The sequence below is a fragment of the Camponotus vicinus genome, unplaced genomic scaffold (assembly GCF_025532165.1).
Source record: "Camponotus vicinus isolate PSW18456_S1 unplaced genomic scaffold, iyCamVici1.0 SCAF_3, whole genome shotgun sequence".
In the NCBI taxonomy this organism is placed as follows: domain Eukaryota; kingdom Metazoa; phylum Arthropoda; class Insecta; order Hymenoptera; family Formicidae; genus Camponotus; species Camponotus vicinus.
In genome coordinates, this window is record NW_028141967.1 from 16,222,802 (window position 1) to 16,242,144 (window position 19,343).

The 19,343-nt window shown below is 34.5% G+C and overlaps 1 protein-coding gene across 6 annotated transcripts in view; it reads right to left on the bottom strand.

The window, feature by feature from the left end:
- Nucleotides 1-366: 366 nt before the first annotated feature.
- LOC145968416 (E3 ubiquitin-protein ligase RNF220) overlaps nucleotides 367-19,343 on the bottom strand; it is a 151,324-nt gene continuing 132,347 nt past the window's right edge. For 5 of the 6 annotated variants that reach the window (XM_083093849.1, XM_083093846.1, XM_083093843.1 and 2 more), the window contains 5 exons: nucleotides 5,674-5,945; nucleotides 4,633-4,903; nucleotides 3,443-3,903; nucleotides 2,043-2,117; nucleotides 367-1,535 (listed from right to left, as the gene is read on the bottom strand). In XM_083093849.1, the coding sequence (XP_082949975.1) occupies nucleotides 1,464-1,535; nucleotides 2,043-2,117; nucleotides 3,443-3,903; nucleotides 4,633-4,903; nucleotides 5,674-5,945 (1,151 nt within the window). In that variant the 3' untranslated portion in view covers nucleotides 367-1,463. Of the gene's footprint in view, nucleotides 1,627-2,042; nucleotides 2,118-3,442; nucleotides 3,904-4,632; nucleotides 4,904-5,673; nucleotides 5,946-19,343 lie in introns of all 6 variants that reach the window. The other variant, XM_083093845.1, reaches the window with a different exon arrangement.

Below are 19,343 nucleotides of genomic sequence, written 5' to 3' on the forward strand. Positions count from 1 at the left end.
ACTTTAGATATTATCACGTTTTTGTATATCTTTATCTATTTTAGAAAAATATACAAAATTGTTTTTTTAGAAAAATTGTTTTTAGAAAAAAATTATGTATATATTTCATTGAAGTCAGCATTAATTTGCGTTTTCATTTTTTATACAAAAAAATATTGCAATAAAATGTTCCTCTTCTAATTTTTCTTCGTTAGAATATTTATTCTTGATATATTTAAAATGAGAAATATAACGTTTGGCAATTCAGAGATAATATTAAATATTATTTGGCACGTACCTGCCGAGTCTTCTTCTGCGACGAGAATATTTGGATCGTTGATATTTGACCAGGGAGAAGAAATAATTCGTGACAAACGCAGCGCATAGTACATTCCATGATCGTTTATTTCGATTACAGAACAGCGATCGGGGGACTTACTTTTCTCCTCTTGATCCGATTAGTGTATTTACATTAATTCGCTGGTGCATCGCGAGAGACTGGTTTGGCGATGATCTAAAAGTTCCGGTAATTATACCGAACGGCCGACGCGTCAAAGGCCGATCGCTCAAAAGAAAACTTGATTACGTAATCATTTTACCGAAACATACATTCAAGTCACAACGAAAAATTGTAAATAATAGCGATCGACTTCCTTTCGCGTCGTCCTTTCGCGTAATCTTAAGAATCTGTAAAATCTCGCTTGTGAAACGAAGATATCGTAGAGCGTATGACGCGCGCAACTTTCGTCGATGAAGATCGATATATCGCTTTTACCACGTGATTAACAAACAATGACAATTGGATTCATTAATTCAGGTGTACACGTGAAGTTTATAATACAATGTGATGCAATTGCTGACGCTCAAAGAATTATCAATTACATTTGTAAGGAATTATTTTTAATATATTCGTGATTGTATGTGTGAAAACATAGCAAGAGTCATTGTCGCAAAAGTGTTTCAAGTATCAAAAAGGTCAAAATTAAAAAGTCATTATCAAAACAGAATTATAATATCTCATTTTGACAGAGAATCGTCAAGAACAAATCATGCACCGTCATAAAAGTCGTTAAAAACAAATGATGCATCGTTGAATTATGAGATAAGAAATTGTTCATAATCGACTTGACGGAAGGAAAACGTGTAAAAATGAACGCAAACCTCACAACTTTTCGGAAAGAACGAAGGCGCATTTGAAATTTGCGAATGAATACGGCCGCGATAGCTGATTTTATTGATGATTGATGCACAAAACTGTGTCGGGTGACCCTAGAGCGACGCTCGATTGACGATTGTTAAGAACTAACGAAGTTAATTTACTAGCTCTATGATGCGTAAACGTACATATTAATTCTAAAGAGTTAATTTACGTAACGCAAAGAAATATACAGGTATTTACAGGAGCGAGACGCGCTCGCTGATAACATTGCCCGAGAATCCCGGCTGAATCATGGATTCTTCATGGGGATGTCGAGCTGATTCATTCACATAAAGATGCGCCGCAGATCAGACGGCGATGTTATCATGTTGCATTGTGGACAGAGTTTTTTTGCGCCCTGCAACAACAGTAAGAAATCTCATTTCGCGATTTCAAGACTGGAATCATCACCTGACCGTTCAAATGCTTATTTATTTAGGCAGATAATTCTGAAAATAAAGAAAGATACTGATAATTTTATTTATATATTAATTTAAATAAATTTTATTGATTAATAATAAATTAATAATAAATAATTGATTAATAATAAAATTCAAATAATTATGAAAGAGAATTAGATTTAGAATTCAATATTAATTATGATCATTTGAGTGCAATAATACAGAAAATATTTGATAGACTCGACTGGTTTAGATATTTTGCGAAAATAATCTGCAAATCCAAGACATATTTGACTTAAAAGTCTTCTTTTTCTCGGAAAATTCTCTAAAATATTTTTCAAAATATATTTCAAGACGATTAAGTTAAATCTTTTCTTGAAGAATTAAATTGAATCCTCTTGAAATACACGTAAAAAATAATCTGGAGAATTTAGTACACTATTATAAAGAGAAAATAGACCTACCAGCGTGTGCAGCCAGCATTCCTCGCAGTGCACATGCCAACAGCACACCGAAGTGACTGGTTTCTTGTATTGTTCCTGCAATTGAGAGAGTTTAGTATCTCATTAGATTAATAACGGAGTCGAACCTTCGTGATATTTCAATCCGGTTCGACTTCTCACGAAGCGAAGGTAACGAAGACATAACAGGCGCGATAACAGATGAACAAGGTAAAATAAAATAAACAGATTTATAACGATCACGAGTCGAGTCGGACCTTTAGCTGGGACGTGTCCCATCCTACTCGTGAGATGAATTAAAAGGATTATTGCTAGTGGTTGTTACGTAAGCGGCATTCCTTCCAGGATCGAGAATACGTTCGTCATTTACCTATCTTGGCGGAGGATAACGACAACCAGCTGATCGATACACTCGAGCGTTTTATTACCATCGCTCCCAAGCTCACCGTCTTATCTCGCGTGACGAGTTATTTCGTGCGATCGCGAACCTACCTAATGAAGTGCAGCAAATCCGGGGATGCAGGTAATATCGCGTCTCGGACGATGAAAACACTCGGCGGTGATATTACACGTAATGCTCCTTCGCTACTTCGTTAATTCATACGACGTTAAGGAATAATTTATTCGGCGATTTAAATATTTCAGGCCGCCACCGAAACGCGGTCAAGTTTTATGCGCCGGTTTTATATCACGTTACAATTATTTACGAGTCGCGAAACGCGCGTTACCAGATACCGGATAAAACGCGACAAAATAATGCGCATAATGCAATATTACAAGGACATAAAAAATGATATAAAATACGATAAACGCGCTGTTTTTCCGAGCCATTTTTCATATTTGTTTCATTTGATTCTTTACCGACTAGTTATTTATAAAGATAATCTAATTACAATGATTCGATTATAACCGTGTGCTTCATTAGCGTTCAAAAGTTGATTCAATTTTTATACGCGGCTGTTCAATAATCGTTTCGAAGTCTAAAACCAATTTTTCATTGTTATATTTGTTTCACTTATATATTATATGTATTTTGTGATGTTTGTTTATTATTCCAATATTAAATTATTCCTTAAAATTATTTCAGTTAACGAAAAGTAAGTGTTTCAATTTGACACTTTGTTTTCCTGTCGTGAAAATCTAAAGCGACATTATGAGTGCACTTCTAATACTCATCCAGTTTTGAAAAAATATTTATAATTTTTTTAAAATATTACATATTTATATTGTACGATTTATTTTCTTATAGAGATTCTTGTGTGTTTACTGCTCCGAATTAAACATTCAAACATCTCACGATAAACCAGAGACACAAAATTTGAGGTATAAATCATTTAAAATTCAGAAACAATCATCTTATTCGTTTTTATGCAGATTAATTAAGTGTTTGTTGATTAACTTACCATGCAGATGAGACACTTGAAGAGTTGTCCGCGCATCTCGGCCTCGAGCTCGCGGATTCGGCCGCGAAGTGCCTCCATGACCGGCGTGTCGCCGTCTCTTCTGGGCGACACGGAGGCTCCCTCGTCGGGGTCGTTCTGCTGGGCGACGGGCGTCGTGGTGCCCGGTTCCGGCTTCACCTCGACCAGGCCCTGCGCCGTCAGTCCGGCATCCGGGGTCAATTGTTGCGGCGGATGCGGCGCGTTTGGCGAGATGACAGCTTCGCGAAGGGCGTCCCGTTCCTTCTGTTCGCGAGGCGTGCCGTCGATTCGCGGCGCGACCACGTCTGCCTCGGAATATTGAGCAGGCCCGAACTCGGCGGCATCGTCGCCGTCGACCACAAGGTCCACGTCCTCGTCCTCGTGGCTGCCGCCCCCGCCCCCGACGCCGGAGCGGTTGCTCGAGGAGGTCGCGAGACCTGTGGCTGCGAAACGAAAGAACGACGAGTTTTTAGCGCGTCGATGAGAAATTGCGTGAAAGCGTAGAGTTGAGAAAAGATTATGTAATCGGCTGTATGACGCGAATAATATGTTTTATACATATTATGTAATGAAATAATTCCTCTCTACAAAAGTAATATCCTACGTAATTTAAGAGTTGTGTCGTTGAAAGGAAGATTAAATGTGTATTATGCAATATTCAATTGATTGCAATTTTAAATTCTTTTATAAAATGTGTTTGATGTTAATTTTAGATTTTGATATAAAATGAAGAAAGTTACACTCCGAAAAATTACATCTAATATTAATCTTAATTTAGTAATTATTTTTGACATACATAGTTAAAGTGTCGATAAAATTTTATTAAATAAATCTGTAAATTCGCAGATAATGTGAGACAAATTTTCGCTACAGAAATTCAAATCCTCTCTATTAAAATAACGTTCTATATTAATTTCGAACGGTATATTTTTTCCCGTCAGAATGCAAATTAAATACTAACTATTGTACAATTCATAATCATCGAATATATATTTATTTTACAGTTTCATGTATTTAATATTCTATATTCAGTTAAATAAATAAATAAAAAAATAATTTAAATAAATGGAACTGTACATTATGTGTGCTTAATAATCGCAAATTCAATGTACATATTTGCCTCTGCACATATAATAAATTCGCGTAATTAAACGCCATAAATGTAAATTTACCAGAGAATCCACCGACGAGCATAGAAGAGGCACGCACTCTTTTCTGACCGGCCCATTCGTATTCCTCGAAGGTCTCGGCATCACCCTCGACATCGACCTCCTCCTCGTCGAGATTCGCGTTCTGCCCGGCCGGATTCCCATTGTTCTGCTTATTCAAGCATCGATCGACATGCTGATTCAATTCCTCCGGGGTGCCAGATAATCTCTCGTTGCAAACCGGACAGGACGCCTCGTCCGCTTTTCTCTTCCGATTCTTAACGCGTATTCTAGCCTGCACGAAAAGAAAGAATAGCAACGCACATATATTATATCAAGCGATGGGGTAAAAAATACGATTATATTGATGGTATATCGTCGAGGTGCTATTAAGCAATCTTAACTTATTCTGATATCAAATGTATTTTAATTAAAATATCTCTAGAATTGGAATAAAAAAATCTAATATTTTTTCCATATAATCTTGATGTAAGGTTTCAATTGCGTTAGTTCGAATACAATTAGTGTAGTCTCTATTTCTGAAATCTTGAAATTTAATCTATGAAAAATGGCAAATTTTTCTTGTCTTAGATAGATTACATGATTTAAATTGCTGGGTCAATTTTCTTTTAATTTAGATGTGGAAAGAAGTTATGTATCGATTCGTTTATTAATAATTAATCAGAAATGTGAAAATCCTAAAATCCTATACGTACAATAATAATCTTTTGAAATATTGATTATTTTGCGCTATAATTTAAATCTTATATTCGTTAAAATTTGTCTCTCTCTCTCATTCTTTTTTTCTTTCTTTATATTAATTGATTTTCGTGCTTCAGCGAAACTACAATCTTGGTTAAAGCATATTTAATAACTTTGATTTAAATGTAATTTGATTTATTATAAATTTAATCGTTTTAAGATTGAAGACGCGGAATAATAGACGAATCGCATTAAAATAGAAATGAAAATAAAGAAAAGAATTTTGAAAAAAAATTATTGATCTACAAACTTGTTAAGAAATTATTGATCATAGAAACAAAATTATAATAATCAATGAATTACTTGTCTATTGGCCTTAATCCTCTTGTACGTTTCCCATCTACCCTGAGGGGTACCATCCGCCGCCGATGGGGCGTGCAGCATCGGGCCATGGGGATGATCTTGTGGATGCGTCGGTGGCAAGGTTGATCTCGAAGATCGAGGTCTTAAGGGTGTCGTAGAAACCTTGTACAGTCGATCAAGTTCTTGAGCAAAATGCTGTTCTAATTCTTGAGGTCTCACTGTCACTCCGCATACCGGGCAGCAAGATGGATCTGAGGGAAATTTCTTCTTGCCTAAAACAGAAGGAGATTCAAAGCAATTAAATTTAATTAAAAATTGCGCAACGAGATTGTTTTTATCGGATAAATATTTGGCTATCGCCTATTAACACTGAAAAAAAATTATTCATTTGAAAACTTGTTAAGAAATTATTGATTATAGAACAAAATTATATTATAAAATATTATAAAATCTTTTAATTTATTTCGCCGAGTGCTATATCCAAGATCATATCCAATATAGTTATTTCTTCCTATTAATTATAATAGCAAATTAATTAATTGATTATAATAACAAATAATAAAATAATTTCAATTACATCAAATTCATTGACAATCAAGATTTAAAAAAAAATTTTTTTTTCAAACTTTTAAAGTAAAAATAAATTTAATACTACAATACAAAGTATAAAATGCTTTTTAGTAAAAAAAGGAGTAAAAATAAAGAGAAATTCTTTCTTGTATGACAATTAAATGCATTCGAAGGCTCTTTGATGTCCTCGAAAATGAGGGTTTAGCATCTCGAGCGCGGTCAAAGAATGGAATCACCCGAAGACGGAGGGGGGAACGTTCCACTTCTTGAAAGATATCGGCTAACACGATTTAAAAAGTATTCAACTCGCCTCGTAATTACTTTCCGCAACGAATCGCCGTCGAGACGCGCGCATTGCATTAAGCCCAGGAACGAGTCGCGAAACGAAAACCGCCGCCGTAGGTCAACGCGAGCCCGGCTCGTTTACTCGCAATTTATCGCTCCGTAAAACGACGAGTAAAAGAGAAGGGAAGAAAAAGAAAGGAAAAATAGCCGCGCGAGAGGGTACGAGGGATTAGGGGGGGAAAAAGAGCAGCGCAAACAGCCCGCGGTACTCCAACGGGATACTTCTATCTCACGTCTTACACTCTGACGGGAATGCATAATTAATCGCGAAAACTTGTCACCGCCTGCATCCTGCACACCTCGTAGTGTGTCGCGGCTCAGCCTGGAGAAGTAAACTATGCATAAACTTATAGGAAAAGTTTACGCCGCCGGATTCCTACGGTTGATTTTAATTACGCGTTAATCGACCGTATCTCAAAGCGGCTTCATAACGTCGTCGTGCTGGAAGGATGCTGAAAGCCTTTATACGGTGCTAAATATTTATTGCGAGGAGCCGTACAGTCGTAGGGGAAACAGACGAAAGGGGTCGTCCATCCTTGACCGGATACACCAAGCTGCGTTTTATTCAGTTGCGTTTTACACGACGCTTCTTGGCTTCTTGTGTAAAACACTACGCACGTTAATTATCGAATTGAAATCTAAAAGCTTGTTCTCTCCTAGAAATAATATTATAAAACAATTTATTTTAACCCGACTTGAAATATAATTATCAAAAAAATCTTGGAAAATATAACTTTTATTTTTATATTTTTATATTATTTATTATGTTTATATTATATAATTAATTTTAAATTCTGCAGCAATTTATTTAATTATAATATTGCTATTTAATTATAATATTTAATTATAATATTTCTCAAATTTTTTGTATATTCTGTGCGAAAGATCGTGTAAAATATAAAGATAGATCTTCACCTCCTAGTCGATTGCAAGGTATACACACCTAGGTACACTCTGCATAATTAGGTGCCTCGAGTTTCCTTCATCGGTCTTAATCGGTCGTAAGCTGCCGCGACTTCGGAATAAAATAACAGAGAGTCGACGACGCGTAAATGCGTACATGCACTTTGCATGCATTTTAAAATTCCTGAATGATAATCGCAGTCTGTCTTGCGAGCACGGTATCAGCGGATAACGGAAGTCGGTGGAATTAACGTCGCGACGATGCAATAAAGAAAGTCGACTCGCAAAAGAAGGAATGACACGAGATTTATCAGTTACATTGCATTTCTATCGGGGATAATTTCGTGAAGAGGATTATCTCCTTGCGATTGAATTTTCTTAAATCAATGTAAATGTTCCACATTGGGTTCCAGACAGTTTCAAATTGTCGCTAAGAATATATTTCCCGTGTTTGCAAGAAAAGCTCATTTTACTAAAGTATTTAAATGACCAAATTCAACATTTAGACTTATTACAGAAATATTTATATATGTCTTCCAAATATATTTCTTTTAAAAGATTGAATTTTCAACGTTAAATAAAAATTATATATTATAAAGAAATTGCAATAATTTACATTAATAATTTTAAAGGATATTTACTGTAAAATAATGATTGAAAATCGAATGTACTTACAACTTTCAAACATAGACAACTAAACTTTATTTTCCAATGTAATAAAAAAATTACAGACAGTATTAAATTTTATATAATAATATTTGATAATATTTGACAAGTTAAAATATTTTTAGAGAAATGAAATTTTAAGAAATTGCAGCGCATTAATATTCATACCGATTCAAATTGCATCGCGCTCGTTCCAGTTTGAATAGCTTTCGAATTATCGTCATTTCCGAATTAGCCTCTTTACACAACGAAATCTCTCGATCTCGCTGTCCTGTAATAATAAATCGTTCTTCGTCTGCCGACAGCGATCATAAATAGATTCGATGGATCGACGGACGATATCATGGAAATCTAATTAGGCAGGCATGTCTACTTAAACGACGATATCACTGTCAGGATAAGCGACAAATTGAATTTTCACGTTTAAAATGCGCCTTCCTTCCGCTGATAAACGTGCCAATTGCAAACTTTTGAATACTTTAATCAGCGCTGTAACTTTCAATGAGCTTTTGTTTTTTGATTTCAATCGTTATCTATAGGTTACTTGATTAAACGCCGCTTTAGCGATAATTTGTCCCCTGAAAATTGCCATTTATACTTGTTGCTAATCGACAAATTATTCGAACAAGTAAATGAAATTTTTGGATATTAAATTTAATTGTAATTCCGCGCTGTAACAGAAATTCTTTTATTTTCAAATGAAAGATATAATCTCTATTGTGCAAAATTATATACATACGATCCAAAACGTTCTTTTTACCATTTATAAATTACATAAATATCTATATCAATCTCTTATAAAGTAACTATAATTTTATAATTATCATTTTATAATCTCTTATAAAGTAATTATAACTTTAATTTTAACTATACGTAATTATTATAATTTTTTATGATTGCATCTTGCTTAATCGATAGCCGATTCTATTGCAATATCGTTTAAAAAATGTATGCATAATAAACGAATAGAGAAATTTGTGAATCAGGAAAAAATATTATTTTCCAACACGAATTCCATAGAGTGTACGAAAATAAACGTCCTTTGTTGAACGTTCACACCTGCTTGGTATTTTCCGACAATAGTGACGTCCAGTGACGTCTTTTCAAAAAATAGAATGGAATAATTTCTATGCGAACAACTCAAAACTTCGAATTGTCAAGGTTTCCTACGTTATTAATTTTTTTGCATTTCTGTAATTTTAAATTCGATAAATTAATAACTTTAGAAAATAAAATGTACATAAAAGTAAAGTGTATAAACTTTAAACAAATAAAACGCTATTAAAGAAATCAAAATCATGTTGGACGAGAGGAAACGTAGAAGAATGATAACATACTTTCGTAATAAAACAAATAAATTTCTAATTTTTCAACTTGTTCTTTCAAACATACAATTTGAACGATTGGCTCGTTTATTTTGACAAAAGACGACGATCCGGTGCTCGAAGCCACGAGGATTTGATCGCGACAAATGTTTCACGTCGACAGCGCAAAGAAGGGGCCTCCCTCGCCCTCACAAATCTTGACCCCTAAGGGTCGACTTGTAAAAATAGACGAGGGAACTCGCGATATTCTCGCGGTTTCCGGACAGAGAAAAGACGGCTTGTTTGCGCATCAAAGTAACATCCTCAATGTAAAAAAGTCTGATTCACTATCTTTTCTTTGTTTTTATTATACTTTTTTATTATTCTTTATCCCATAATAATGATTATTTATATTTAAAAATTAAAGTTCGATGTATATATAAGTTTCTTTCATCAAAAAATGATTTGCAGCAAATTTCTTAATGATTCTTTTGCAACTCAAATAAATGCATATAAATAATCTATAACTTACATTTTATTAAAAAACAATATAATGACGTTTTAACAAAATATCATTTATAGTATTTTACTTTTATAAAGTTATAAATTTAGAAAATATCGCGCTATAAAAAAATTAATCACTGTGCAGTATCAATCATTATTACAGAATATTCGTTGTGTTTTTTTTATAACACCTCGTGAAAATATCTATAATGAATATATTTGTACAATTTCGATTAAAATTGAACGACTTATATTATTATAAAATGTTGAAAAATAATTTTTTTACTTTATAATTTGTTTTTCGGTTACTTAAATCAACAGTCAAATTCTTATTATCAAAATTAAAATATCGATAAATGTCATCAACTAGCTAATGATGACTTTTAAATTCCTGCTCGCACGGCGGAATATTTACTGATTGCGAGGACGGTAAGCAGGATCGGAAATGATATAATTTGTTTCCGGGCTGCAAATGCGCACGAAACGTTTGCAGTACAAACACGGACGTTATTTGACGAGCCGGACTGGATGCATTACAGTGTTTTAATATTTTACATTTTAATAAAATGCTTTAATATTAAAGCTTATCCCCGTATGCAGCATAATGGGAATTTCATTGAAAATTAGGTATTTCGTTAATTGGATGATTCCGCCGTGATTTCCTCTGGCGGACGCGGACATTATTCGATATAGTGTCTATAACTACGTTTGTAATTTTCGCGCTATGTCCGTATCGCAGCCTCATTATGGCACTTTTATGCGGATAAATAAAGGTACGCAACGTAGACTGGTAGCTAAAAAAAGAAAAAAAAGGGAAAGTTTAAATATTTAAGCAAGATTTTGTAATATCATGATATTTAATATATGCAGATATAATCAACGTTTATATGATATGTAAAATTTCGCGAAATTATATAATTCGTTTCCTTTATGACATTATATTAATCATTTTTCAGAGAGATTTTAAAGAGAAAGATATGTATAGCGGTGTTAAAAATAAAATATTTTATTAAAAATTTTTATTAAAAATTAATTGTAAAAAAACATACTAAAAATTATACAAAGCGAAAAGAGATAAATATTACATGTGAAAAATATGAATGTCAAATTTTTGACGAAGATGGATATCGAAGCATCGAAACATAATGATATGAATAAAAAATATAATATTAAAAATTTTCAAATAATGCAAATGACAGAAGTAATAAATTTAAAAAATGCATGCGAAGAAAATAAACCGGACAATACATATTTCGCGGCCACGCTGGGGCGAAAAAATTATGGGCGGTTGGAATTAAAGTCAGGAAGTCATGAAATCTTCTTTGAACCAAAAACAATATTTTTGTTCATTTTTATTCGTTTTAATATAGTCTTTATATAAGCAAGGCGTGACCGGAAGGAGATAACAGGCGTAATTTTTTACGGGTTTCCGTCGGATCTCTTTCAATCTGATCTTTGTTTCGTGTACCTTCCGCTAACCATGCATTTCATTATCGCTAATTCAGCTTGCTAATGTATCCATTATATTTAATATCCTATTAATTTTTACACGATTATGCAAAGTACGGAGAAAAAACAAATAAAATTGGGTAATAAAAATTTGAAATATCCACAAGTACAGAGTTTTAACTTTCTTAGAAAATTAGTCAAAATTTTTTCAATATATAAGAATTTGTGTATTTTTCTGTTATATTTGCTATGCCATATATATATCATGGGAACAACTTAACACAAAACTTGAGCCTAATTTTATGATTCGAAAACGTAGTGACTGTCTATCTTTTGCTCTATTGCAAAGAATATGATTTGCAATCGAGTTGTAAAAAAAAAAATATCATGAAAATACTGACTTTTAAGTATTAAAAAGCTAATTTTATTCATATCCTTTTGTGTCACACTTTTAAATTAAATTAAATCGCTGAATAAGACAATAAAAGGACATGATTGAGTAAATGAAGGAGTAAAGAAAAGCGACATTTCGAATCAGTTGGACGCGCGGGATTTTATCTGCGCCTTGATTGGCCGTTAAGAACAATGTAACATCTTTATTTATCCCGAGTCTTTCAGGCGGGTGCGGTGCTTTAATATCGCGACACCCTCTGTACACATCGCGTCTTTTTATTTCGCAGATAGGTAGGCGAACGCCTCTTTTAATTAAAGATACGCGACCGCTCTATCTCGGAGCCACCCCCGTATCGCTCTAAAGGGGACTAAGTGTAAATGATAGCACAGTTATGGTCACGGCCGGAGAGATAGCCTCGCGAAAGGCACCCGAGAACGGCGGTGGCGAAAAGGCATTGTCCTTTAATCGAAAGAAAAGACTTGGCGACAAGGAGGAAGTCGAGGGTGAATGAAATCCCGACAATCGCGGTCAAAACTAAAGAATTCTCGTTTCTCTGCGGTTCCCGAAAGTTGTCAACTTCTTGACCTTAAGATATTCTCATCGACACGTTTTAAAAATCCCTCCGACGATTAAGATAAAATTTTATCCTTCAAAATAAAATATAAAAAAAATTGCTGGCTAAAAATACAGAAGAGATGCAATCATAAATTAGATTGTCTCGAAAAAAGAATTCAAGAGAATTTCTCAACTGACATGAAGAGCACGAGAATTGTGGATGCACCGCGTAAAGAGATACGTACGATGGCAGATGTCACATTTTTCTCGACGAAGAGAGAGTCGGAGAAACAAAGAGAAAATATTTTCCAGAGAAAGCTGGAGACCGCCGTCGTACGTCGCGCTTTCGAGAATCCCGCAGCTTGCAGAAGTGAAAACATTTAACGAAAATGGGGAACGTGCGATAAGACGTAGAGCCCAGATATAGCTTGAAGAAACAACAAAGATGAAAGGCGCGCTGCGAGAAGAATAGATGAGACGAAGATACGAGAAAGAACCGCGGCTTAGCCAGCTGTTGACATCTCCTTTCTTCCATCTCAGATTCCTCTTTTTATTTTCGCAACCTTCGCGAACCACTCCGCGAGAAAACGACGTCGCTTCCGTTAATTATGTCAGCAGACGGTGGTCCTTAAACGCGAATCACCCCCTTCAACGTTCTTCCGGCCGTTAATGATAAGGTCACGATGGGCTTCTTTCGTCGTCAGAAACATCGTCATACTTTGGCGGATTAAGGGAAGGGTTATAAGTGATTAATCGATTATCATTGAAAGGTTGATTAAATATCAAAAATTAAATCTAATTTTTTAAATAATAAAGCAATGTATCGAACTTATAATTTTTTATGATAAGAAAAAATATACTAATGTCAATTTTAAAAAATTTTAATTTTAGAAATGATAATTCATATTCTGTCTTTTTAAATTAAAAGTAAAAAACTTATTTATATTAAATGAAAGTAATTTAATCGACCACACCGGCAATATTTATTGATGAAAAAATTCACAACGTTTCGACCATGGGTTTTGGTCCTTATCAAGTGAAATTGTCTTAGATAACTAATACGTGGTGAGAAATAAAGAAATCACTGTGTCAAGTCATGTCGACCTCTCGATCCAACACAAAGAGAAAGACTAAACCGCCTTTATTAGTCTATCATAAATATCGTTTAAACTTTCAGTGTCCTTTTGTAAGTTAACAGTGTTGTCAGACTTTTTGATGAAAAACATTTCAGCAATTTCTCTCTTTCTCACATGTCTCTCATTATGCAGAATAATCGGTGTTGACCAATCGAAGTCATGATTAAGTTCCAGTTTATGTTTGCTAACCACAGAAAGATTGCTTTCGTGCAATTTAATGTTGTTGCAATGTTCTTTGATACGAGTGCCTAAATGTCTTTTTGTTTGGCCAATATATGACATATTACAATTTTTACAGTTTAACTTGTAAACGACCTCAGTCCTGTTATTAATAGGCAATCTATCTTTTCCACGTTTGATTAATGAATTCAGTTTATTAGGTACATTATAGACAACCTTCAGACCAACATTTTTAAAAAGGTTTACCACGAGATCTTGTTCTTAGATTTTTTGAGTTCAATGAACGGAGGTTCTTAAGAATTACCAACAGATTAAAATCTAATTTAATCAAGAAATTCAACAATTTGACTAATAATAATAAAGCTTTTAATCCTTTCAACAATATCGACACAGCGCGTTGGCTGATTAACATTAGTGGTAAGAATATTCCCGATAGAGTTTCTGAACTTCTGAGTCTTGGTGACAATTTTGGGTTACCGGTGCATCAGTCTTTTAAGAGCGACCGCTTGGGTGTTGTTCTTGAGACTTTGAAGAACTTTGAAATCAATTATAATCGCATCCCCAGGGAAGCTGTTGAAATGACCAGAATTTCGATCGCCAATTCTCTCCAAAAATTCCTTTGTGAGAGTAAGCATATTAGCTCTGTAGACAGATATATTCTTAAGGGATTCTCTCTTTGTAAACGGTTCTTGCGTGATAATGATGATTTGTTTGTCACCAGGGCTGATAAGGGTCAAGTCACAGTAATCATGGACAAAAGTGATTATGTGAGTAAGATGGAGGCTCTTTTGGGTGATCAATGTACTTATAGAAAATTGAATAAGGATCCGATCAGAAAATTAACCAATAGAATTAATACTATTATTAAGTCCTGGCGAAGTAACGATTTAATTAATGAGACTACATATAGAAAATTAAACTCTACTAATGGTAACTTGCCGCGGTGTTATGGTCTGCCTAAGATTCACAAAGCGGGTTTTCCACTACGGATTATTGTGTCATCACTTGGCAGTCCGTTATATAATGTTGCGCAATACATTCACGATATACTACAGATTTCGATTTTGGAACCTAAATCTCACATTAAGGATGGTTGGACTTTTGCCAATAGTTTGAAAGATAAATTTATTAACGATGACGATTTAATGATTTCACTTGATGTTACTGCACTTTTTACTAATATTCCTAAAGATTTAGTTGTAAATGGTGTTACTAAACGTTGGAATTACATTGCGCCTAACACTAAATTTAACTTGTCTCAGTTTTTATACGCGATTGAAACGGTTTTGGATTCCACTAGTTTTTCGTTTAATGGACAGTTTTACGAACAGATTTTTGGTAGCCCCATGGGTTCTCCCTTGTCACCTATTTTGGCAAATATCGTGATGGATGATCTAGAAACGCATTGCTTGAGTTTATTGAGCTTTGATGTACCGCTGTATTATAGATATGTTGATGACATTTTTACCATTGTTCCACGCTCAAAAATTGACGAGATTATATCGACTTTCAATGACTATCATCAACGTTTGACATTTACACATGAAACTGAGTTTGATTCGCGTATTGGTTTTTTGGACACGACTGTTATTCGCTCGGATGGTCGGCTTTTGACGGATTGGTACAGAAAACCTACTTGTTCTAATAGATACACTAATTTTCATTCCAAACATCCGTTTAAATATAAAATTAACACCATTTATAGCCTTGTTGACCGCGCAATTTTATTATCTGACGCTCGATTTCATTTTAAGAACATCGATATTATTAAACAGATTCTTTCCAACAATTGTTTTCCAACTCAAATTACAAACCGTTACGTTAAAAAAAGACTAGAATTTTTGAAACATCGCGGCAATGTAAATATGAATACGGAATGTGATAATGCGACTACATCATGTTACATCTCGTTGCCGTTTGTAGAGAGCTTGAGCGATGAGATTAGTCGCCTTTTTAAAAATGTTGGTCTGAAGGTTGTCTATAATGTACCTAATAAACTGAATTCATTAATCAAACGTGGAAAAGATAGATTGCCTATTAATAACAGGACTGAGGTCGTTTACAAGTTAAACTGTAAAAATTGTAATATGTCATATATTGGCCAAACAAAAAGACATTTAGGCACTCGTATCAAAGAACATTGCAACAACATTAAATTGCACGAAAGCAATCTTTCTGTGGTTAGCAAACATAAACTGGAACTTAATCATGACTTCGATTGGTCAACACCGATTATTCTGCATAATGAGAGACATGTGAGAAAGAGAGAAATTGCTGAAATGTTTTTCATCAAAAAGTCTGACAACACTGTTAACTTACAAAAGGACACTGAAAGTTTAAACGATATTTATGATAGACTAATAAAGGCGGTTTAGTCTTTCTCTTTGTGTTGGATCGAGAGGTCGACATGACTTGACACAGTGATTTCTTTATTTCTCACCACGTATTAGTTATCTAAGACAATTTCACTTGATAAGGACCAAAACCCATGGTCGAAACGTTGTGAATTTTTTCATCAATAAATATTGCCGGTGTGGTCGATTAAATTACTTTCATTTATTTTATCTACTGGCGACGTTCAAGAATTTATCACTTATTTATATTGTTCAAGAAAGAGATAAGCGTTTTTATTACTTTTAATAATAGAGATTTAATATGTCACCTTCTTTGTTAAATTATATTTTCTTTTACTTCCTAGATTTCGTTGAATAATTTGAAACGTTCAAATTATAATTGTTCCTTTCCTTTTATATGGATAAGAATATGTTTGTGCAATAATAGGAATCGAGAGGAAATCGAGAAAAGGCGATTTAATATTCTTAGCTCGCTAATTCCATTTGACGAATGTGGACTATTACCAATCAATCGAATTAAATGTCGATCATTTCAATCTCTGGAGAATTAGTACAACTAAGTATACTTCTGCGGATCGGAGTCTATTTGAAGGCATGATATTTAATTATTATATTACAGCTAATGCCTATAATCACTAATGAAATCAATAAAACGAAATCTAATTTTATTGGTCGCATATACGCTTATAATAGTTATTTCAAAACAAAGCTCAATTGATGATTTTGTATTTCATTAATCTTAATAAATCTTAATATAAATATTTACATAGTTTTATAAAAAAGTAGCATTAAAGGAAACTCGCTCAAAAAATAAGATTTATTAAAATGATTTTCTATATTTATATATCTATAACATTAATTTTTCCTCGCGAAATCTTACAAAGATTTAAATCTTTCTTATTAATTGCAAAAGTTTTAAACTGGAAGTAAATAAAGATATTGAAAGTAAAATAAAATATTACCGAATTCTAGAATTAAAAATATAATCTAAATAAATTCAAAATAAATTTTTATTTTATTATATATTTTTTTCTGATTATGATTTTTTATTGTGTAAGAAGCAATAATATTTCAGCTCCAAATAAGTATGCGAAACGACTTGGCAAGACTGATGTGCAAAAGCCATCGGGCGAGGCGATCCAATACTTGAAATTCGCACGATTCGGGCGCTTCTTTTTTACGGAATCTCGTTTCCGGACCGCGCTCTTCATTCGTCGTTTATTCAGAGAATGTCGACATTCCCGAGCAGTTTAACATATCTCGTGAAACAGTCCGGCAAACACGTTGCCCTCCGTCTTCCCTTCTCTCGATACTCCCTCCCATATACATCTCGTATTTCTATCTCCTATGCGACGCCCTCCTTCCCGTCTTCTTTGTCCTCAAAAAAGGAACGTCTGAGAACGTCTTCTATTCCCCTTTCAATTAGATGCGCTCGCAAATTTATGTCCGCGCCCGTTACTGTACTCGATATTCCGTTTTCCTGCCTTTATTGAAAAGGACACCCTCGACCGGTCTCGATTGGAAAAATAATCGCGTCGCGAAATCATGTAGGAAGAATAAAAACGTGATAAACAATGAAATTGGCAGTATCTAGTGATAAAATTAAATTAAAATTGGCGTGTCCTTTTTTCTCGAATGAAGCTAGATTTCGTTGATCGTTTCTCTGGCAAACGGAAGAAAGAATTCGCCTCGATGTTGCGAGAACGCGGTGGCAGCTCGCGGGCGACGGCCGCGTAATGGCAGGACGAGAGACATTTGGCTGCAATTCGAGCGCTGCCTTTCGAGGGTTTATGGCCCCGATTTGGATTCCTGGCGCATCGGCCGCCATCTGAATGCCCCTTTGATTTAATAGAGAACATCAACGCGAACTCGAAGGGGCGGCAGCGCGTCTGCAAAGGGGTTAAAGCGCGTTTGCCGACGGGGATGGAAAGCCAACCAAATGAATTTTCGAGTTTTGCACCGACGCGAATCATTGTTCTTTTCCTTCTGATAATTATGATGTTATCAATCTGAATCTATATGAGACTTTAAATAAATCAGAGCAATGTAAAAAAGGAGATCTACAAAGAATATAAAGGAGATAAAATAATCATAATGCTTGGATTTTATATATATAATTGTTTTTAAAAAAGATTAAGAACATTTCTATAAATTATCGTCTCGTGTTACGATATTCTAGTGGAAATGATATTGGAATTAATTTAACTAAATTAAATTAAATTCACTCTAAATTAATGCCAGTTCAATAATCTATATGAATCTAAAAACCTGAGATTAATTTATAATTTCTCAGGTTTCATAAAAGTTTTCAATTATGTTATATGTGTGTAATACTATAAATATATTCTACGCAAATAATTATACAACGCTTTAAAGAAATATCTAAATTATTAATACTTTTACAAATAACTATTTAATCCAAAAAAAAAACTTTTAAATTAAATTAAATCATGTATTAATATCAAAGTTATTATTACAAGCAAATAACGATTAATAAATGCTTAGAATAATAAGCTGAAATTTTCGATATACTTTATACACGAAGACACGTCCGTTTAGCCTGCGAATTCGCCGAGCCTGTCCATTTTTTTCATCCATTGTCTGTCTCGGATTTCGCGGCCGTCAAAAATTCATCGCACGCCGATTCTCGACGAAATACAAGCCGCGAGTAATTAGTCCGTCCATGGCGGTGGGAATATTTACGCGCGCTTAAATCTGTATAGGGCAATTAGTATATATATCGATAGCGCCAATGGTTACAGACGCAGGGTGCAGGCACTAGTATAACGGCGTGGTGCCACCACGTGTATAATCCGGTTTTAATTAAATAACTGAGCTCGCCCCCGAACCACGCCACGAGAGAGGACGAAAGAGAGAGAGTCCTGGAGCGAATTCCTACACCCTCCTTTTCGCGCGGAGTCGTGCAGAACCGAAAGAGTTACGCCAAATCTCGATGGGCGGTGGGGATCAACCACGACCACCGGGTGTCAGGCATTTAACCGCAACTGTTGTCGTCTCCGATGGCGTGGGTTACGGGTTCCGCAAGTCGAAAGCGCGAGCAAATCTCCCCCGAAGGCCCGGTGTCCCACGCGTGATCTCTTCGTCAGCGAGAGAGATTTATTCGCGCGAGGATGTAACCCTTTCACTTACTACAAGTGTTACCGAACGCTTTCTCTCTGTCAGATACAGAAATAATTTTAAATTTTATTAATTTAATTTAATTTTTATTAAAGATTATTGCATATTTCAGGCAGCACATTCTTACTTTTTCACATAAATATTTCTTTGGTAAAGAGGAAAATATTCTCTA